Source organism: Gopherus evgoodei, chromosome 7 (genome assembly GCF_007399415.2).
Source record: "Gopherus evgoodei ecotype Sinaloan lineage chromosome 7, rGopEvg1_v1.p, whole genome shotgun sequence".
Classification (NCBI taxonomy): Eukaryota; Metazoa; Chordata; order Testudines; family Testudinidae; genus Gopherus; species Gopherus evgoodei.
Genome location: NC_044328.1, coordinates 122293620 through 122317217, shown reverse-complemented (window position 1 = coordinate 122317217; position 23598 = coordinate 122293620). Strand labels below are relative to the sequence as shown.

The 23598-nt window shown below is 42.5% G+C and overlaps 1 protein-coding gene across 2 annotated transcripts in view; it reads right to left on the bottom strand.

The window, feature by feature from the left end:
* The window catches only part of TMF1 (TATA element modulatory factor 1), a 32574-nt gene extending 10044 nt beyond the window's left edge, over positions 1-22530 (bottom strand). For both annotated transcript variants that reach the window (XM_030568548.1, XM_030568549.1), the window contains exons 1-11: positions 22275-22530; positions 16607-17847; positions 13317-13420; positions 12694-12820; positions 11482-11587; positions 8930-9072; positions 5582-5748; positions 5218-5374; positions 4479-4571; positions 1826-1982; positions 659-851 (exon numbers count right to left, since the gene is read on the bottom strand). In XM_030568548.1, coding sequence (XP_030424408.1) covers positions 659-851; positions 1826-1982; positions 4479-4571; positions 5218-5374; positions 5582-5748; positions 8930-9072; positions 11482-11587; positions 12694-12820; positions 13317-13420; positions 16607-17847; positions 22275-22416 — 2630 coding nt within the window. In that variant the 5' untranslated portion in view covers positions 22417-22530. The remainder of the gene's footprint in view (positions 1-658; positions 852-1825; positions 1983-4478; positions 4572-5217; positions 5375-5581; positions 5749-8929; positions 9073-11481; positions 11588-12693; positions 12821-13316; positions 13421-16606; positions 17848-22274) is intronic.
* Between the last annotated feature and the right edge of the window lie 1068 nt (positions 22531-23598).

Genomic DNA, 23598 nt, shown 5'->3' with positions numbered 1-23598 from the left:
GTAGGGCCAAAGAGAACGTGATCATGGGTGGCGCGTGAACTGCTGGCTGGGGGAGGCTAGCCCTCAGCCCCGCCCCTTCTGCGTCCCTCCCCCAACCGCAGCAGGCCCCAGGCCCAGAGCACTGGGAGGGTGGGCAGCATGCGTGGATACAGCCCCAGCAATGGCTAGCACTGGCTAGGGGACTGGAGCTCCGCATGAAGAGCGCGGAAAGCAGGAGGGTGAGGGAGCTGGAGGCAAAGCCACATCTGGCTGTTTGGGAAGACTTAGCCTCCCCAAGCCTATGGTACCTGCCGCCCATGAACATTATCTAATATTCTTGTCAAAAGCAAATAAAGTAGGTGAGAGCGACTGGTCATGGGTGAGGTTAGAGATTTAAGGCTCAATGCATCAGAAGTGCCATTAGGAGAACCCTAAGGGTACAATGACAGCCCCGAAGAGCCTGAAAATAGTAGGTATCAGACAAACAAAAGGATCTCTGTCTTTGTCTTCTTTCATAAAACCTGTCCAGCAACACCAACAGTATTTTATATGGCAGTTATCAAATTAATACAAAAGAGCAAGTCTTCCTATTCAAAACCGAACACCCGATTGTTCCTTTCATTTCCACATGAATCTGACTAAAGAAACATGAGCAAGCCAAGAACTTGACCCAATTCACCTATTGTTTTCATTTTCCAGTTTCTTGAGTCTGGCTCTCTCTGCTTCTAGCTGAGCCTGAAGGCGACTGTTTTCCTGCCTCAAGAGGCTATTCTGTGATTCAGTGGAAGACACTTGGATTTTATTGGAAAGAAGTTCTTCTGTAGCAGCACGTTCTCTCTCAGCTGCTGCTGCCAGGAGGGCTTGAGATTCACCTAATTCCCAAGAAAGAGTAAATACACAATCCATTATAAAAAACAAAACAACTATTAGCTGACTTTTACACCAAAATAGTCTGTCCTCCATAACTTAAGACAATTATTTAGGTGTTTAACTGAAATGTTTGTCATATTTGCCAAATGTTTTAAAAAATATCTGAACTGAATCTAACATTGTAAAGGTTTATTCTTATACTATTTCCAGGCTTCAAGAGAAATGTAGTCTTTTCAACAGCATTTAAAATGTGGTAAGCAATTACATCTTGGCATTAGCCATCAGAAGCACATAATAGCAGGACTAGTAGATACAGCACTGTTTGAGAACTGGTTGGTGGCAGTATGCCTGCCCTCAAATAAGAACATGCAATTGGAGGTAGAGAGGATTGTCGGGCAAGGAGGATTTGAGATTCTAGTCTTAAAGAGTAAATCATTAAAGGACTGAAACAGTAAGCTCCAGGAAACATTTACATACTCTGCCTGTGGCTTTGGATATTTTATTCCATTGTCATTTTGTTCATCCAAGGGGCAATGGTTTTTCATTACAACCCTCAACCCAGCTGAAATATATTTGTTTTACAGCCTTGGATAGTGTCACAGTAGATAAGCCCAGGTCATGGAATCCAAAAATCACATCTGACAATTCAAGATGTTTACCCATTTCCACTCCTGCCCCTCTTCCAGGCCCACTCCCTTTTTAAAATGCTATATATACACATAGAGTGCTTTTCACTTATATAAATCACTACCACCATACAATCTCAAGTCTTTTACAAATTCAGTAAATCATGCCACACAGCACCCTTGCAACACACCTAAGTATCATCCTATATTATAGATACACATTTGAACCCAGATCTCTCAACTCAGTCTTAAGCTTTAGACACAAATCTATGCCCTTCTCATTACATTACTGCCATCTAGTGTCTCCCCCACATTCATACTGTACATTAAAGTCTACAAGCTAGACTTACCAAGTCTGTCAGAAAGGTTCTTCTCTAACTTCTCCCATGAGGAGGTTTGTGCTCCCAGTGTTGCTTGTAGATTTTCGATCTGCCGGAGAAGTGGCCTGGTGGCAGATGTAACACTTTGACTCAGTTCTTGGTTCCGATTCTCTGCTTCTTGGAGTCTCTAAATTATGAATTAGTTAAATGCCATTAAACCTTAACACGGCATGACCAGTTTAAATGTTACCACAAAATTCCACTAAAAATGTAACTACAATCCTTATATGTTCTACAATAACTACTATTTAAACTGTACCTTTTTTTTTTTTTTTTTTTTTTAAGTGAAGTCAGAGGAGAATAATACATCATCAAGAGCTGGAGTGACATCTTTAGACATGTCATTAGGAAACAGGTCTGGTGTTTAAATTCAAACAGTAGAAGATGATTTAATTGCCAAGAACCCTTTTTCTGATGGTAGTGTTGTGTTACTATATAAATGGAGTTTCCAGTATTAAGCAGAAGACAAGTTTCATCTAGCAGGCCCTAATTCTGAGCTGACAGCATATTATGGCTTCAATTTTAAAAATGCCATTACTTGAGAAGAAAGAGGAGGTCTCCATTCTGCAGCCCAAAAATTGAAGTTTTGAGTTTTGCCTCTACTAACCACTTCACACCTGAACAGGATCTGCTATCAAGCCCACATTTCACTCCTGATGCTAACATATTCATTTGCCAATACTCTCTCCACAGACCCCAGCAAGATGCCACATTTATCTCTGGGCTATTTCTAAAAGGGAAGGATGAAGAAGTAATCCACTCTTCCTAGGAAGGGATTTAAGTGTCCATTTGCTGGAAGTTTTACAGCATAATCACAATCTTAATGGCTAAATTTTGCTTCATGCTAAATTTTGCTTCATACTAAAAAGATCTGTCATGCTTAAAAAGATGGCATAATGGCTTTCAAAGAAATATATTGGCTGAAAATCAAACCACCACCAAAGGTTTTTCCTAACATTTGTTCCTAATATTTTTCTGCATTAGACGTGGCCGAAAAGGTATCAACCCGAACAACTTTCTTGTGGCCTATGAACTTTGAAGTCATTTGAGCATTTTGTATTCTGCTTTTAGAAGTCCCTCCCCTAAACAAATGACTTAGCATAATCCTATGTATGTAGTGTAGTTGTAGCCGTATCGGTCCAGACACAAGTTGGGGGGAGATCAATAAGTTTTATTGGACCAATTTCTGTTGGTGAGTGACAAGTTATCAAGCCACAGAGAGCCCTTCTTTTGGGGCGGGGGAGGGGGGTAGGCACTCCCAGGGTCACAACAAAATGTACGCTGGAGTGGTTTGTTTAGTATATGCAGTTAGCACATATGGTAAGGGATCATTTGAGGTTGAGTGGCTCGTTAACACCTCTGCAGTCATTAGGACAAAAAAGGGGGGGGCTAGTGGGTTACAGATTGTTTTAATAAACCATATATCCAGTATCTTGGTTCACATTTAGTGTCTCACAGAGTAATGAATTTAAGCCCCCAGGCTCGTCTTTTGAAAGCGTCATGCAGGTTTCCTTCAAGGATGAGGACTGATCGATCACTCTATATCTGACCTATTTGTGAAAAGTGTACATCCCACAGGTGATAGGGCGTTTTTGTCTTGTATCATTTTCCTTTGAGAGCGCAGTGGTTGTCTGATTTCACCCACACAGTTATTGGTGCATTTACTGCACTGAATGAGGTATACCATATGTGATAGGCATGTGTAGGACCCATGGCTCTTGAAAGGTGTGTTATGGGGGATGTTGATCACTGTAGCATGTCTACAGGTTTTCCATCTGTTGGTCTGGCAGGGCCTGGTACCACTTTGAGGAGTTGTGTCCTGGTCAATGAAGTGCTTGCTTCTGATGAAGAGCTTGGAGAGGCTGGGGGATTGTTTGAAGGCCAGAAGTGGGGGTTCAGAAGAGACACTGGATTTATGGCTTGTTACAACAATCTGTAACCCACTAATCCTCTCTTTTTGTCCTATGACGACAGAGGTGGAAAGGGGCCGCTCTACCTTGAATGGTCCCTTACAATATATGCTAACTACTATGCTAAACAATTTGTTCCACCTTGCATTTTGCTGTGATACTGGGAGCTTCTTTCCCAGACCTGAAGAAGAGCTCCGTGTGGCTTGGAAGGTTGTCTCTCTCACCAACAAACAGGCATAAGAAGATTAAGCACTTGCTTAGGGCCCCGAACAGCTCCAAGGGGCCCTCTATTTGCTTTTTTAGTATGCATTGTGGGGCCGGGGGGGCGGGGGGGGAGGGCATTCCTTCTTCGGGCCCCCAATGGGTTAGCACTGCCACCCGAAGTTGGCCCAATAAAAGATATCATCTCACCCACCTTGTCTCTCCCAGTATAATCCTTGCATTTTTTATTTTCATAGAATCATAGAATATCAGGGTTGGAAGGGACCTCAGGAGGTCATCGAGTCCAACCCCCTGCTCAAAGCAGGACCAATCCCCAGACAGATTTTTGCCCCAGTTCTATAAATGGCCCCCTCAAGGAAGCAGCTCACAACCCTAGGTTTAGCAGGCCAATGCTCAAACCACTGAGCTACCCCACCCCACCCCACCCACACATTTTGAACCAAATGAACATGGAGCAGCTAGAAATATCAATGAAACAATTGTTACTGCACCTGTTGTAGTTCACTGATTTCTTGGCGCAAATAGTCCTCCTTTCTTGCTGCTTGCTGCTCGGCTCGTTGTAGTGCCAGTCTCAAGTCTGCCACCTGTATCAGCAGGAAGCAGACAATTACTATATTTCATTAATTACTAATGAAGAATTAGTTTCCACTTGTTACTGCTACAGCCACATGTATTTGCATCAGTGATGTTGTACAGGGGGCTCCAGTTTAGGAGTTTTACAGGTCAGCTCTGTACACCCACATACACCATGTGCATAACAGTTTCACTGGTTTACCCACCCACTGACTAGTTATATAGTGTCCAGTTCAAGGAAGTAACATTTAGCATCACAATAAGAGAATGGCACACACATGAACTATGGCTTACCACCAAAATTATAATCATGAATTTAGACAAGATAAACACATTTAAAATTACAACTTTGCACAGGTGCTTTGGTGCAATATGACTTTTCTCCTCCTATGTATTGTTAATTGAATTTATGACTTATCTGGTGTTCACACTATTTTCTATTTACTAGGTTACAAAACAGTTGTGCTAGATTTGTTAATTATTTTTTCCAAGCTGTTTTTGGCAAACTTCCCCCCCCCCCCCTCCGGAAGAAGAGAGGAGAATTTTGACATCCAGCTTGCACAAAGCCTGGTTGCCTTCAATAGTGCACATCATCCACTAGCCCAAAGGACACTCAGATTAGAAGAGAAAGCTTTAATCCCCACGCTTAAAGCTCACCTGAATTGCTAAAGCTTCTTGCTGCTGGCGGGCTTCGTCTTGGGCCTTCTCCAGAGCTAATCCAAGTTCTTCCTTAGCTTTCATTTCACGACTTAATGCTGCTTCTTGTGCTTCACTATCCTTTGTAGCATTAGCTTTGTGAAGATCAGCAAGTTCCCTACAAACCAAGAATTAAAGGCACCGGAATTTTATATCATAAAATTCAAATTAAGTAGAAAAACTACAGTGATCCTCACAGTTTATACCATGTCAAGATGACTTACCAAGTAATTTTTTACTACATATTAGAAACATTTCTCAGGCACTTCATACAGGAGTTTCTAAATGTAAATTTCTTGATTTTTGCATGCAATTATCTGCTTACTTGTATGCGCTATCAAGTGCTGCTTGAACACTTCGGTTCTGTTCTTCAAGCTCTTCCACGTCAACCTGAAGTCTGCTGAGATCCTTTTCTTGTCGCTCTACCACACTGTTCAGCTGTTTAATGTTCTCCCGATGCTGCTTTTCAACCTCCTCCTTGCCATCAAGCACCTATTAGAGTGAAAATGAATTAAAAGTCCGCCAAAATAACTGAAAAACCCCTTCCAAATTTAAGATGGAGGATTTTATAAGTCTTCCTGGATTAAATTTCATTAAAACCTGAAACCTCAGATTCAGGTAAGACAACAACATTTTGCACTTGAATGGTTACAGCATACCTGTGAGTCAATACAGACATAGGCCTGTTTAGTGACACTTACTTCCAGGCATGGGCATAGGCAACTGGCGGCAATCAAGTTCAGGGCCAACAGAAAGCCCTGCTGAGCACTAACGTAAGTTTTAGTGAGAGTGAAATATTAAGAGCCTGAATAAGACTTACTAAGACCACTGAATAGTCTTTAAATTACCTTTGGTGAGTGAAAGCCTAGAATGTAAGATTCCTGGAATGGCGCTTTCACTAAAGTTGAAGAAAAAAGGGAAAGGTCTATGATGCTGGGATGCCTACTGAGATAAGGAAACTACCACCATGGGCGTCTTGTGAACCTCTGGCTGGGGGAGGCTATCTTCCAGCCCTGTCCCTTCCGCCAGAGGCTCCACCCCTTCCATGCATCTCAGAACCCAGAGTCACCCAACCACCGTCGTCAGCCCTCACCCCAGGCTGGCTAGTGCCCGCAGCCCACCCCAGCCCTGGAGCACCAGGAGGAAGATCACACAGTGGTGCCGCTGCTCCACCCCTGGAGCCAAGTGGCACCACCAAAGTGGGACCGTAGGGGCAGAGTGTGGGCGGGGCCATGCCTGTTTGGGGAGGCTCAGCCTCCCCAGCCTCCCCAACCCACCGCCCAGGACTACCACCATTCATTAGGTGGCCACTGTGACACTGACAGATCAGGTGCCAGCATATGCCAAGGCTCCCAGGTCTCAGCTGAACACTAATACATAGTTGAAACCAGTCTGGCTCACCTGTGCATTAGTATTGTTAATATAAGTATTACAGTTATAAAAATGTGTTTTGTGTTTAGACTTTATGAAATTCTCGTCAGTTGCTGCCTGCATTAATCTCATTTATAATACCTGTATCCATGTTATAAGGTAATATTTACGTGTTTGCTCTGTAACAGTAAATTACCAGACAGGACAGAAGCATTAACACGTGTGAAATACTAGCTTTGTCTACACTAGCACTTTTCTTGGTAAAACCTTTGATGGTTAGGGGCACAAGCACTGACTTTGTCCTTTTGGGGTGGGGGGGGAGGTTGTGCTTGACCCCTGCTCCACCCCAGGCCACCCCACCACTTCCCACCCTTGCCTGCCCCCTACCTTGGGGGCACCTCGCCCATCCGCCCTCCCCCCCGAGCACCTCCTGCTAAACAGTTGATCTGAGGCAGGTGGAAAGTGCTGGGGCTGCCAGTGGGTGCTGAGCACCCACTATTTTTTGACACATTGGTGCTCCAGCCTCGAAGCACCCGCAGAGTTGGTGCCTATGGTTAGGCGCGCGCGTGTGGTGGGGGAGAACACCCCTTGACCAACAAAAGCACCAGCGTAGACAGCACTATGTCGGCAGGAGAGCATCTCCCACTGACATAGCTACTGCTGCTTGTTGGGGGTGGTTTAATTATGCCAGCGGGAGAACTCTCTCGCCAGCATACACAGAAGACCTTATAGCGGCACAACTGCAGCAATAAGGCTATGCCTGTATCGTAGACATAGCCTTAGTCTCCAACAAAAGCCGGCCAATCCAACACCAGATGTACCACTGTGGAACATCAGAAGACAAAAGGTTTTGTGGATTGTTTCTCCCCACCCCATGAAGAGGGGTCGTGCATCTGAATTCTTCCCAACAGCTGAATTTACAACTTGAAGCAGAAGGCAGAAAGGAATAAAAAGCCCTAAGAAGGTGAAACTGTATCTTTTATGCTGCTTGGACTCTGAAGAGAGAGGATTACTAAACATAAGCAAAAGATCCTAAGTGCTTGGCGTGGGTTAATCATAAAGGACATACAGAGCTTGCTTATCATACATGCTTCTATTACCATTTGAAATTTAAGACTAACCATTTGTGTGTGCATATGTTTACCTGCTTTAACCTTGTAAATAACTGTTATTTCCTTTTCCTAGTTAATAAGTCTTGAGATGTTTATTAGAAGACTGATGTGAGATCTAAGGTGCAACTGAGGTGGGGTACGTGACTGGTCCTTTGGGCACGGAGTATTCTGAACATTCTTATAATTCTTGGTGTAAGGGACCATTGATCACTAAGGCAAGATGAGAAGATAGATCAGAGTACCCCAAGGGAATGTCTGTGACTCCATTATTACACTGCCTGAGGAATTTACATTTTATACTTGGTTGATGAAATCTAAATATATAGCTCTCAGCCACTTTGGGGTTTGTGCCCTGTTTCCTGACAGTCAGCCCTGAGGTTGGTTATCATGCTATTGAGCCACTGCAGTAACACTTGACAGCAACATCGACAAAGAATTATAATATCAAAAACTTCTCTGGTTGCTCTAATATATCTCAACTCCAAGGTATGAGATTCAATAATGTCTGTGACGCATATGACGAACTAAAAGGAGCCCTTCACAGGTGTACCACAAAGCTGGGTCTGGAAAGCTACACTGGGAATTCCACACCTGATCACCCAGGTTAAACCAGCTACTGTTATGGCAGCCAAGAAGCTATTAAGCCTCTGAAAGCATGACGTGACATTTGTGTCCTGAACTTTCACAGAAAATCGCAATAAAATAAACTAAGTCTGATCCTTGTAAGCCGGTATTTCAGATGGGCATTGTTCATTCAAGATAACATCTGCAATCACTGATGTATTTCAACACCTCAACTAATGCAATAGTGAAACACTAATAAAAAATTATTTTAAGTAAAAGTTTTCTAGAAAGACATCCATAATTAACTATATAAAAAAAACCCTATCTAAAGCTACATAAAGTTACCCCCAAAGGAAAACTGAGAAAGAGTGTAAACAATGAGGAACTACAGAATTAGAAACAAATGATGAAGAATAGTTAATGTACTGAGCAAAAGCATCCAGAAACCACATGCCCCAAACTACTGAGAATCAGAAGAGGGACCACAATCTCCAAACCACAACGAAGTACAAGGGAACAAAAGATATTATGAAACCTCTCAAAAAGACGATCTTGTATAGTCAGAGTTAAAGGAACCAATATCAGAATAAAGTGATTTACAGAATGTGACTGCAAATATATCTAACCTGTTTTAAATGCTGCAACTCCTCTTCTAACTCCTTAATCTTTTTGCTCTGTTTTGTATTAGTATTTTCATTTTCCTTCTCTTTCATTCTTAACTTCTTAATGATGTTGGAATTGTGTAACTGCTGTTTTGAAAGCTTTTCTCCTTTAAAAGAAAAAAGTGTATGAAGTTCAGTATTAATTAGCATGCCCTTCCATCATCCAATATAGTGCAAGATTTATTTTCTTTAAGATGTAACAGTATCACCAAGAAATATGATTTACACTGACTCCTCTATAGTGTTTAATTTCAAACATTAGGGCACTGTATAGCACCTATTGCCATAGTATCTACATGCTTACGCTGTGCTATATTAAGGATAAATAATGCAACTGCCGCATGGACTACATTATTTACTATAAAAAGACATTGGAATCAACATAAATTATCTATTATTCCAATATTAAGCTAATAGTGAATCAGTGCTAAAGCTGCTTATTTTCTCCTCTCCCAATCACTTCAACCTATAGTATTTGTACACTGATACTGACATGGCAGCCTTATAACATTTTCTATTGTCAGTGGATTCTGGCCATCTTAAATGTATAATCGTCATTTCTCCAATCCCATTGAAACAGGCATAGTGATTTCACAATGCCTGAAAACTTCCTTTGTAAGGTATGTCCACAGTCCAAAATTATGCTGACCTAAGTTATGACGACATACAGTCACCACAGTAATTAAATTCCTTTTGCATGTCCACACTACACTCCCTCTGTCAGCGGTGCGCATCCTCACCAGGAGCACTTGCAGCAATTTAACTGTCAGGCTGGGACAACTTTTGAAAGGCAGCAAGAGTCAAAGTAAGCAATGCAGTGTCTACACTGACAATGTGTTGACTTAACTACACTTACATTGACTCTACCCCTCTTGCGGAAGTAGAGTTAAGTTGGTGTACTGGGTGAGTTATATCGGCAGCAGCAACATTTTAGTGTAGACACTTAGCCTAGGTCTACACTAGCGGGGGGGGTTGACCTAATATACGCAACTTCAGCTACGAATCAGTGTATCTTAGGTTGACTTACCTGGCCGTGAGGACAGCGGCGAGTCAACCGCTGCCGCTCTCCAGTTAACTCTGCCTCCACCTCTCATAAGTTGGAGTTCTGGAGTCGACGTGGAGCGCGATCAGGGAATCGATTTTATCCAGTCTACACTAGACGCGATAAATCAACCCCTTATAGATCAATCACTATCTGCCAATCTGGGAGTTGGGCACCGAACCTGCTTAGGTAATTTTGAGAATCCATCTAAGCACCTATATGCATCTTTGGGCACCTAAATACCTCTGACAATCTGGCCAATGTTGAATAATTGTTTCCTATCACTTTACTATCTATAGTTAACACTTGTTTGTTCAATAAATCAGTTTTAAATTCAAAACATGTTTTGATAAACTTATTTTTCCTTCTTATGCACCCAGCACAGTAAGGTAATTTCATTTAATCAATAAAAGCGGTTTTAAAATAGTGTTTATTATTCATTTAATTGAATTCCAATTTCAATCCAAATGCAGCCTGACATAAATCTCAAGTAAAAAAATCACCTAGTAAAGAAGAAATGCATGTCACCATTTTCTAACAATAAAAAATGTAAAAAGTACGAATCTAAATAAACATATGTGTATAGACGGATCCTCCTGGCTTCTCCAGATTTAGTGAAAAGGCTGCATCTGGTTGCAATTCAACAAGTTCTAATAGTTGTACCAACTAACGAGAATTAAACTTTAACAAAAACTAAAAAGTACAAATGCAAAACAATATTTAAATCAATTATTTAAATCAAGGTTTCCTACTTACTGATTTATATCATGATTAAACTTTGTGATTTAAACCACTAATCTAAATCAATCTACACTGGCAGGTGGGGACAGGTGAGTAACTACATCCATGCTGCCAGCAGCAGCAAGAGGCGGTTCCTGGCAGAAGGCCAGTAACTTTTCAGGAGAAGGCACTTCACCAGCATTGCAAATGGCTCTTTACAAGCAGCTCCATTCAGCTCTCAGCCTACCTTCTTTGGACCCCGTTGAGGGCTGTGAAAGACTGACAGTGAACCTGACAGAGACCAACACACATTCAAGCAAAAGGTACTAGACATTTTTCTTGAATACTGTTTCAGGAGATCTGGATGACAGAGAATTTGACACCTGCTGTGAAAGACCTTATTTTCCTAATGTAGATGAATGTGTCCTGTGCTGCTGATTTAATTTTGTTTGTGATAGAGCAAAATATTTACAGTATCTACCTGTACAAAGCTTCTACAATCAGAGTTCCCTGTCAAATCAGAAAGTGGAGACAAGGGATGGAAATTCCCATATTCTTCTATCAAATTCTTCCACTATACCCACATTTTGCTGTTTAAAAAAGTATGGATAGGAGTGAGACTCACTGCTTAAACATTTTCCACATGTAGAAGATACTTGAAATAACATGACATTTTATGCAAGATCTAAAATAAGACAGAACGCATTAAAGGACACTTAAAATATCTTTACTATAACATGTTTACCAACTTTACCTTCTTGCATTAGTCCTTTGATTTGTTCATCCTTCTCCTTCAATAGTTCAGCTGTTTCATTACAATTTAGTCTAGTTGCCAATTCTTCTTTAACATTCTTTACTTCCTAAAAAGGAGGAAATATTCTTAGTATTATTTATAAATAATGTTAACCTTTTTTAGAAATACATATGTTAAGTTACATGGAGCTTTTATCCACTGGAAAAATGGATATGGCCCCAAATATAGCATAGTTTCTCAGATTCCTAAAAAGACTTTAGACCAGTGGTTTTCAACATTTTTTCATTTGCAAACCCCTAAAAAAAATTGTGAATGGAAGACCAGACCCTTTTGGAAATCTCAGACATAGTTTGCAGACTCCCAAGGGTCCGCCGACTTTAGACTGAAAATCACTGCTTTAGACTTCGTATTTTAGAATAAACCAGCAGTTAAAAGAATGAAAACAAATTGTTCTGCAAGAACTAGGCAATAACTGTATGAACACAAAGCTGTAGAAGGTGATAACTAGCCTTAAGTGTACATTTTTTAAGTTCACTGACACCCCTATTATTTTTCAGGAGTTCTAAAGCCTGTATTAAGCAGGAGGTTGGACCAGACGATCACAGTGGTCCCTTCTGGACTTGGAATCTATGAATACCACTCTTTTCTCTTTTCAACCAGAATTTTCTTTTGGCTTTACCTCCTCCTATTTTAAACCTTTATGATGTAGCAAAAGAAACCCAGAACTATTTAATTCAGGCAAATGAATATCAGATAACATGGGATTCTACTTCCTCCTAAAGAGAAGCACAGCCCCAGCTGCTCCAACACACGTTTAGAGGGGCATTGACAAAACAACTCTGTTTTACAATAAAGCATTTTTTAAAATCTGACATTTTTAAGAATATTTTTTAATTAAGCTGTTTACTTTACTTTTTGCAGAATGACTATGAACAGACCACGCTAAGCAAAATGCTTTAGTGTTTGAGCCGTGAGCATTTAAATCCCAAAACCCTTTTCTTTTTTATAAAACCATGAAAATATCTATCAGATCTTGTGGAGTCCCGTCCCCACAAAAACCCCAAAATCTTTATATTGATATCTAAGTTACTTCACAGGGGCTCCTGTAAATGTCATGTTTTCTTTCCTAAACTCAATTTTTATGATTTGCTCCTCAGGGAAGCTGAGACTATTTAGTGTTATAAATACTAATTCAGCTAGGAAGCTGATTACCTTTTTAGCTGCATCCCTCTCTTTGCATGCTAGCTGGACCTTCTTTTCAGCATCTGCTATTCGCTGAGTAAACTCCTCTTTAAGAGATGAAATGCTACTGCTCTCTTCTTTCACTCTAAACATTTCACTAGATTTAAGACATTTTAGAATAGTCCAATGGTTATGTTGACATTTCAAACTGCATTCAACAAGCTGTTATAATAAACTTTAACTAGCAAGACAAAACATTGACACTCAGAAACACAGGTATTTAGAAGATCTTCACTGATTTAGTTAAGTAGTGTAACATAAGGTTGGCCTTACAATGTCATCTAAAACATATTATTCACTAATCAAGCTCTGCTAACGAATGGGTAAACATATAGCATCAGTACAACAAGAAGAGTTCCACTATGTAAAAGACAACTGATAGTTTATTAAGTTATTTAATAAACAAAAAATCATGACTACTTCACACTAATATCAGGCTGATTTCACAAAACAGTTGTTTGAACACTAATAAAAAATATTTATTTTATTGTATCACACACCTATGTAGCCTCCATTTTTGTTGTAATAAGTCACAATTTAGCACTTATAAGCAGAACCCTTACATTCAGAACTGTCGCTATTTTGATACTTACTCTTTCAGGTTATCGTAAGCTTCTTCCAGGCTTGCCTTCTCTTTACTAACACTTAATAATTGTGTTTCCCTCTTCTCCAGCTTCTCAGTCAACAAATCAATCATCTGAATAAAATTTTAGACATGATGATCAAAAACAGTTACATGATGGAAATAGCATGTTTTTTTCTTTAGCTGGGTTTTGAGGCTGGAATTCTTTTGGTACTTTTAGGAACTTTTATTTTAAAGTCAATGAAGAATAGCAAGCCTCATGGTAAGGTACATCTAATTATACCAGAGACAGAATCTGGACCTTCTTAATCTATTTAGTTTTCTAAACTTTTAACAAAAGGAATTCCTGACTCAGACAAAGTTCCCATTAAATTCAATAGTAGTTCAATGGTAGTTCTGTCTGAGTAAAGAGTGCTAAATAGGGCCCTGAGTCTCCATTTTTTTCATCTGTTTATTTTGTCAGATATATTTGCAGATGACAGAGTTTACAATTGTGGCATCTGACAACTTAATTTTGAATCTTTTTCACGTTTCTAAGAGATAAAGATGTTATGTAAGTGCAAGAGTAATTGCTTCCAAAATGCTTCATTTGTAACAACTGTTTTAAGTTTTCACAATAGGGAGCAGAGGTTTCATTTTACAACTATTGGCCATAAGTACTAAACAGAAACTCAAGACATTCATCAGCATGAAGGTAAGCAACAAGAAAAACAAGGCTCTATACTTTCTAGATTTTTAATAAATAAATGTGCATGATTAAGAACTCCTTTATACTTCTCATTCCACTGTTCTGTGGCACTTTATCACAGAAGAGGCATGACAAAATACAAATGGAGTCTACAAATTACATGTAACAAATATAAGTCAAGTCAAATCTCCAATAACAGGTAAAGTATGTGCATCAAACATGTACCACAATCTAATCAGGGCAAATGTAACTGAAAAATCTGCTATATTTCATGAACAATAACAGATTTCTTAACCAAAAAAAGTCTTCTCTATTCAATTTTATACAATTATCTAATTAACCATAATTATGTACCAGCCCATGACTGTATACTTTTCTGCAACATTTACATCATAATTCTGTACAATTTAACACAGACATTAAAAAGGAACACGCTTATTAATTTTCTTTCAAAAGTGGATTAACTAAAGGTGTTTCATAAACCCAGACACACACTTTTCCCATTGCTATTATTAATAGTAATATTACTGCTATGCTTACAGGCCCAAACCAAGATTGGGGCCCAGCTGTGCTACGCACTGCAGAAACATTATCCAGGACAAGCTGACAATTTAAAACAGACAAAGGCCCGGAGGGGAAAGAGGCACAAAGAAGGAAAGTGCCTTGCATAAGGTCACACAGCAGGTCAGTGGCAGAACTGGGAATAGAACCCAAGTCTCTGAAGTTCCAGTCCAGTACCCTATCTACATTGCTCCTTTTTATACAATTCAGTTAGCTATCCAATTTATACTTATTTTAGTCAATACTCGCTAACCCATTTCTCTTCTTGGCCGTAAAAATCTAGTTTACCTAGTCTTCCTAAAGTATCTGCTAGTGACAAAAACTAGGTCATTTGAATCTTTCGGGTGTAACATCTCTAGGAGAGGCAGTGGCATTGGAATATTTTTTTTTATGGGGGGGGTGAAAGTCAGCACAAAACTTTTGCCAGACTTTACACCTGTTCCCTCCACCCACTAGAGCTGGGGCCAGGAGCAAGGCTGTGGCTTCGGGAGGGGAGGAATATGGACAGGAATAAGGGAGCAGAGACTGGGGCCACAACTTGGGGTGGATGTGGAGCGCTGGGAACTCACATGCGGGGCTGGAAGCGGAGTTCCATGTAACATCTGGGGGTGCTGCAGCACCCCCACAGTTCCCCTGCCTATGAGGAAAGGTCTTTACAACTGAAATAATGCTGATGTACTGTGTAAATTAAGCTACTGTATAATGCCGAAAAAATGTTTTCAGCATGATTTCTGGTTAATCAAAGTTGTTTCCCATTTCTGAAAACAAGTTAACACTAAATCTATACATTACAAAGCCAAATGTACACAAGCCTAATAAAGTGTTAAAAATATTTTCAAGCTGATTCTACATGTAATCAGTTTTACACAGCTTGCATATCTGTATCTGCAAATTGTTTGACTACTGTTGAATTGTTAATGGTTACTGATAATTCCTGATAATTTTATATCACAAAATTTTCAAGGGGCTCCTTTCACTGTTTCTCTCATAATCAGTCGACTTTTCAACAAAACAGCTAGAAGTATGTACGCTTGACAAAAATATTTATTGGCGGCTTGTCTACACATACAGCACTACAGCGGTACAGCTGCACTGTAGCACTTTAGTGACGCTGCTACTATGACAACAGGAGAGCTTTTCCCGTTAGCATAACTAGTCCACCTCCATGAGAGGTGGTAGCTATGTTAGTGGGAGAAGCTCTCCCATCAACATAGCACAAGGGGCTAGAAGTCAATATAACTATGTTGCTCAGGGCTCTAGATTTTTCACATCCCTGAGTGACATAGTTATACTGTAAAAGCAGCAGAGAGTCCTGTGGCACCTTATAGACTAATAGACGTTTTGGAGCATGAGCTTTCATGGGTGAATACCCACTTTGTCGGATGCATGTAGATGTATCCGACAAAGTAGGTATTCACCCACGAAAGCTCATGCTCCAAAACGTCTGTTAGTTTATAAGGTGCCACAGGACTCTCTGCGGCTTTTACAGATCCAGACTAACACGGCTACTCCTCTGGTAGTTATACTGATATAAGTCTGTAGTATGTATACATAGCCTGAGCCAGATTCTTGCTAGTAGGCCTCAAGACAATGCACTGAAAATAGCAGTATGGACACTGAGGCTCAGGCTCTCAAGCCTAGGGGACAGATGGGTTTGAGATTCCAAGCTGCAATGTCCAGACTATTGTTTTTAGCATGCTAGCTCAAGCCCCACTAGCAGGAAAGTCTACCTAGGCTGGAAGGCTCACTTCCAGCTGCAGTGTAGACATACCCATTAAGGCCCCAGTCTTGCAGTCAGGTCCACACAGACCGATGCTTGCACCCATGCAGAGCTCTAATGATTTCACTGGGCTTCTGAACAGATGAAGCCTTACATTGCAGGATCAAAGAACTTTCCATTAGTACAGAATGATGCAGTATGGCCTTATTTGGTCAAGGTATAAGTCACTGCCTAGGAGTCAAGATCAATGGAGCTTCACTCACTTATAACTGGGATGAATTCAGTCCACAGAATGCATGTTGTGTGTTTACATAACGTATTCTGTAGTTACCTTGCAAAGCTCTTCCTTTTCACAATTCACTTTTGGCAACTTTTCAGCACCTTGCTGCTGCATCACCACATCCTCTTTAGCCATTTGTCCTTCATCTGTTTGCACAGCAGCAACCAAAACATCTGGTTGCTCAGAGTTAACAGGGGTCGCACTTCTCCCACTTTCCTCCATTTCAGTTTCGTCTGCGTGTACAAGTGTCTCATTCAATTCTTTAGATTTATTTTTCATGCGGTCAACCATCTCAGTCTTCGGTGTTAAAGGGCTGATTGTGAGAGATGCTGACGCATAACCTTTGCCTGATAATTCATCATCTGAATTGATTTCACTTACACTTCGGCTGTCTAACGACTGCACACTAAATGAATCAATTCTTTCAAAAGCATCAGAGGAGCTGCAACTCTCAGTCAGTTTCTGAAAGTCATCTAAGCGATTATACTCAGCACAGGCAGATGTTGATAAGAGCTGAAAGGAAGTTTGCATCAGATGAAGACTGGATTTTGAATCTGTAGCCTCTTGTCTTGAACTTACCGAGCTCTCACTTATTACACTTTCATGGTCCAAAACTTCAATATCACTAGTTGTGGATGTCCCCGAGGAGAAAGTGCTAACAGGAGGTGAAGGTGTGTTGCTTTGTCTGTCCTCATTTTTTTGTTCCTTACTTTCCAAACCCAGGTCCTTTGTCTCTGCAGTAAGAGATTGTGCAGGGTTGTCAGGAGCACTTCCTGATCCATCATTTCCTGCATTAGATTTCACATTAACAAAAACTTCAGGTACTTTGAGATCTGGAGTGGCCACCTTATCAATAGTGCCTTTGTTTGTATTCTCTTCATGTTTAGCATCAGTTTCAAGTACAGAACTTTCTTCTAGTTTTTCCTGGGGAACATCAAGGTTTTTCAAGTCCACTAGCACAGATGCAGAGGAATCTTTTGCTTCTGTCTCAGTTTCTACTAGCGTTTCTGGATGACTGCTGCATAGAGATTCCTCTAAAGCACTTTTCACTTCTTCTTTGGGTCGTTGTGATTTGGTTGGAGGTTTAGACACCACGGGATTCTGCTGTAGACTCTGAATATCTGGTGGAGAGAGAAAGGCACTGAAGAAATTCTCAGATTCATCCACCACTGTCCTCCTAACTGGTTTGGTGATTGCTGCTGGTGAGGATATTGGCTGACTTTGAGGCTCTATATTTGAGTTTAATCCCCAAGTAGAAGTATCCCATCCTCCACTTGTAAGGGAATTTGTTCCTAAAACAAGAAGAAAAGATAATCAGCCATATGAAAAGCATCTAAAATATAAAAGTTACGGTTTTGCAGTACTGGCATTGTGAGATGCAACAATACAGAAAATGAACAAAGTAAGTTATATGACGTTGAACATACAGCATGAAAGATATATAGATAGCTATAGTACCTTTTATTGTTACTGCAACCTTACATTTTACAAGTAATTGTCAAAGTTTAAAGGAGCCATAATGATTCAATGTACAGAAGGAACTCCAGAAAGGTAGAGCAACATGGATGAAAATGACTTTTCTTCTTCCCAGCAACTGTGGAACATCAGTGGGGGATAGGAAGGCAGACAAGAGTTATACCAAGATCTGAGAAGCAACTGAAAAAGGTGGCTATGAGTATTAGAGAGAGAGTGAAATAAGCCCATACAGAGTTTTGAAAATCATAAAGGACAATTTCTAAGATGGAAAGGAAACCAGTGAAGGGGACAGTGGACAGGGAATATAACTGGCTTACTGTAGTGAGAGTAGGCTAGTCCCAGTGATCTGGACACGCTGAAGTTTAGAGCATTAGGCAGATCAGAAAGAACAAATTGCAGTTATCGGGGTTTTAAAAAAAATTACCTGTCATTGACAAGTGGAACATCAATTCTAACAACTGAGATAGTCTCAGCTTTCAATTTTTGAAGAATTTAGGACTAAAAGGTTTTGGCCTTTATGGCTGTGACAATAAACTTCCAAAACACAAACCAGTGGAACAAACTTTTTGAGGCAGCTGACAAACAACTCCAGTGCCTTGGAGGTTGTTCTCAGACAGAGTAAAATCAAGAAATTCCTTGGATTTCACGGTTGCTATGCCCAGCCTTGTGGGGCAACAGTAAAACTAACAACAATCCAGTTAGCTTCACTCTGCTCCTCAGTGCTGTCCCACAGCAGCAAACAGGGTACTGCAACTGTTTGCCTTGGACTCCAGTAGCATCCCTCCCAGCCTCATCTCTCATATTAACCTCTGGACGGTTTTGTTCTCTGGCTAGTATATGTTGGGTAGGATGTGAAAAATTTCATTGTCAAATTTTAGTAGTGTTGTATATGCAGTAACTGACAGGACAATATGGAACAGATAACATTTGGGGTTCAAGAATAATTTCCAGGATACTTCCCACATGTAGTCAAAGCACTGGGTATCTCACTACTTATTTCAGACTTATGTAAAAAGAGATTTGTCCCAACAAAAACTTAGTTATGGCATACAATAGTAAACTAATATGAAATCTGTAAGTTATAACACTCAATATCAATTGTTGCACTAGTACATTATTGACTACATCATACTTAGTAACATCAACACTTGAAGTTTGGGTAAGACACTAATGGCTTCATTGCCAAAAGTGCTGAGCACTAAAAACTTTTACTGCCTTTCATGTGAAATGCATGGGATTCAGAGCATTTGAAAGTCTGGCAACAGTTTGACAACACATATGCTTATTTTTAAAAAAATAAGCTGAAATCACTAAAATGTGGTTTTATCTGGTCCACATGGAGTTTGCTCATGACCTCTGTGATGTCCTTATGAATTTCACATTGTTATCACAAAAAACTTAAATACAATTGACATTTTAAAATGATTTGGTAAAGTACTAAAAGAAGCAGGGAATGAGTTTTGTGTAACCGTTGTTCACACAAAACCCTCACTATTTAACTAATATGACATTGAACCCATCTGACAGGTGGATACTGCTTTTTACTAGAAATGTTTATATATTAAACTTTGTTTATACTTCACTATCACCCTGGAAAATGTTCTCCAACTGTCCTTTATTAGAGATTCAAGTTTACTCTGTCTGGTAAACACACTGTTATCTCCATTTTACTGCTATATTATGCTCAAGATATATACAACATTTGTATTAAGGACAATGATTGGCTACCATTACAGCTTCCTGAGTCTCTTCATCCTGCAGCCCTAATTTTAAAATACTGTCCCATGTCAGGACTTCTTCATCTTGAACATATAGCCTAGAAAGAAACTCAATACTGTAATTTAAGATGAATTTTTCTTTCAAGTTCTGTATTAATGCTGTGCCTTACATAAATAACAGACATCACCTCATCATATTTAGACTATCGCAAACTTTCTAGAATCTAATTTGTTTAATAAACATTTGCATGCAGGAAGTTGCAGTAGTTTATTCTGCCATAACTTCCGCATGAAACTCCACTGAATTTCTATGAACTTGGAGAGGGATTAACGCAGCAGACACTGATAGTAGAGGAGATGCCTGTATCAGAATTAGCCGAAGGAGTGGTGGAGAAATCATATTACTTAGACATTTCTCTCTTCACACCAGTCACCCTCATTGAGCAACAATGAATTAACAAGTTTTTTGAGTAGATGAATTAAAAGTTTATCCTCAAGGCATAAGCATATTAACATTATTCAAAACTGGGAGTATTACTGTCAGTCATCAAGTGGAGCAGAGGAAAAAGGACTAATATCAGTCCCAGCAATTCCTCATTTTACACCTTTGGGGAAAGCACTAGGCTTCTTTATGACTCATTTTCCTTCACCTATAATACAGTAAACATATTAGGAAACGTAAGTAATTGTTTGCAAAGAGCTCTGAATACCTTCAATGGAGCTATATAATTGTAAAGTATTAAAAAAAAATACAGAATAAGTTGTGAAAGAGGCAGAAAAAACCTTGTTTTCAAGGTAGCCTCCTCAGCACCTCCACAATAAATATGACAGCAGATTAGGGTGACCAGATGTCCCGATTTTATAGGGACAGCTCCAATTTTGGGGTCTTTTTCTTATATAGGCTTGTATTATCCCCCACCCCTCGTCCCGATTTTTTCACACTTGCTGTCTGGTCACCCTACAGCAGAAGGTTCTGCCAGAGGGTCACATTCTGTCCTCAAACACCACTATGTGTGCAAACACTAGTAGGCAGAACCTGGCCTTCACACAGCACCAGCCTCTTGCTGCTGCATAGATCAGTGGTTTTTAACTTTTTTTTCCCTCCATTCCCGAAAAATTTTGAATGGAAGTGCAGACCTTTTGGAAATCTTAGACATAGTCTAGAGATTGAAAACCCCAGTTCTATGATAACGACAGACCCATTAGACCTGGTTTGCAGACCCCCAGGGGTCCACGGACCTAGACTGTAAGCACTGCAGAGCAGAGACCACCTCATTTTCTGTGTCTCCTACAGCACCAGGCCCCTAGCGAGCAACCATGAGCTCAGCAGCGCCTGGGTACAAGGGGAAATGCGGGACATTGACCCAGAGCACTCAGACAGGGTTCCCCACATTGCCTGCCCACTTCAGATACCAAGGTGATGAGCACAAAAGCATATGGGTATCGGGGCCAGCGTATCACCACCGTGTAGTCAGACAAGATACCCCACCCTTGTCTTCCCAATTCAGATACCAAGGTGAGGAGCACAGGATTGAATGGATACTGGGACTCAATGTGTTACCCCAGGGGAATCAGAGAGGCTGCCCCATGCTGTCTGCCCAGTTCAGACACCCCAGTGAAGGGCACAACAGAATGGGGGACCAGGGACAGCAGGGTTACCCCAGGGCACTCAGAGAGGGAGCCCCATGCTGCTTCCCCAGTTCGGACTCCCCGGTGATGGGCACAGCACAGCACGATACCAGGTGACAGCAGGGTTACCCCAGGGCATTCTGGGAGTGTACCCCATGCTCTCTGCCCAGTTCAGATACCCCAGTGATGGGCACAGCAGAGCAGGGGTGCCAGGGGACAGCAGCCTTACCCCAGGGCGCTCAGAGAGCGTTCCCCGTGCTACCTGCCCAATCCAGACACCCTGGTGAGGGGCACAGATCAGACGCCCCGATGAGGACCCCAGAGCGCGGTTCAGACGCCCCGGTGAGGGGCGCGGCACAGCGGGGGGGGACCCCAGGGCGCAGCCCAGACGCCCCGGTGAGGGGCGCGGCTCAGCGGGGGGGGGGACCCCAGGGCGCAGCCCAGACGCCCCGGTGAGGGGCGCGGCCCAGCGGGGGGGGACCCCAGGGCGCAGCCCAGACGCCCCGGTGAGGGGCGCGGCCCAGCGGGGGGGGGGACCCCAGGGCGCAGCCCAGACGCCCCGGTGAGGGGCGCGGCTCAGCGGGGGGGGGGACCCCATGGCGCGGCCCAGACGCCCCGGTGAGGGGCGCGGCTCAGCGGGGGGGGGGACCCCATGGCGCGGCCCAGACGCCCCGGTGAGGGGCGCGGCTCAGCGGGGGGGGGGACCCCATGGCGCGGCCCAGACGCCCCGGTGAGGGGCGCGGCTCAGCGGGGGGGGGACCTCCAGGGCGCAGCCCAGACGCCCCGGTGAGGGGCGCGGCCCAGCGGGGGTGGACCCCAGGGCGCGGCTCAGACGCCCCGGTGAGAGGCGCGGCCCAGCGGGGGGGACCCCAGGGCGCAGCCGCTCGCACACCTACCGTCGCCGTGCTCGGGGGTGACGGCCTCGGCCCAGGGGCTCTCCTCGGCCTGGATGTCCAGCACCCTGTCGATGGATTTCTGGGCCTGCGACAGCGCCTGCTTGGCGAAGCTCGAGAGCTGGGAGGCGTTGAACCAGCTCATCCCCCCGCCCGGCTCGGGCCCGGGGACTCCGCGGCCAGGCGGGGAACGTAGCGCGCGGGTCCCTGGATGCGCGGGCGGGCGGCCGCGGGCCGCCACAGTCACGGGAGTAAGGCCTCCCCCACCCCCAGCCCGAGGGAGGGCCCCGCACATGCGCACCTCACACACCTCCACGTCGCACACTCGCCAACACACCCCGCGCAGGCTCACTCGGCGCGTCAACCCGCGGACAGTCATGTGACTGCTAGTCTTTCCGCCGCCATAGTTACCGCGGCACAACACAGCTACCTAGCGCAGCTCGCGTAACTTCCGCCTCGGTATGTGTCATGGCGGACAGAAGGTCGCGGCTTCGCTCTCACGCGAGACATCTCCACTCCGGATTTCGGCTCAGTTCCGGCTTGGTCCCGGGCAGGACGAACCGCATCGCTACCGCTATGATGGGCGTTGTCTTATAGATGCAGTTAGTGCCCGCAGTTCCCGCCCTGGGAAATAAAGTGTCCTGATTTTTCACACTGGCTGTCTGCTCACCCTATCTTCCAGGACCCGGCCCCATGCAATGACTGGGCAATTGCAGATGCAGGGAGGGGGCAGGCAGCAGTGAGGATCCCAAGATACTGATTGCACCCTTGGGTGTATTTCTTCCAGCCGCCTTCTTACAGGCGTGATTACGCTCCCTTTCATTCTTTATAAAGGGCAAATTTCTAGTACACATGCTTCCACGGGGGAGGGGAGGGGAGGAGAAAGGGAGAGAGAGAGGAGAAAATAAATACCTAAACCCAGTGTATGCTACAGGTACAAAATGCCAAAAGGCAATTTAAAAAAAAAAGAATGGTTTTTGCAGCCTGACTGCTGAGTTTTGAATGCTTGGAATTAGCTATACAGCTCCAGAGGACCAGGAAAATTGAGCCAGGCCATTTGATTATTTTGACAGGGAATACAAAAAGGCCATTTTTTTAACATGAGGGCAATCAGCCTTTTATCTATTCACTACAAGAATCATAAAAGCAGGGAAGCTAGGCCTACTCCTTATTTAGAAAGGTGTGTCAATTTTTAGAGAGTGGCAGTTCTAAGAATGACAAGTACTATTGGAAGTAATTTACTCCAATAGCTAAAAGTAGTTTTTTCTCTCTTTTGGCTACACCTTGTCAAAACTGGTAAGGATTTATTAATTTTTTTCATCTAAGT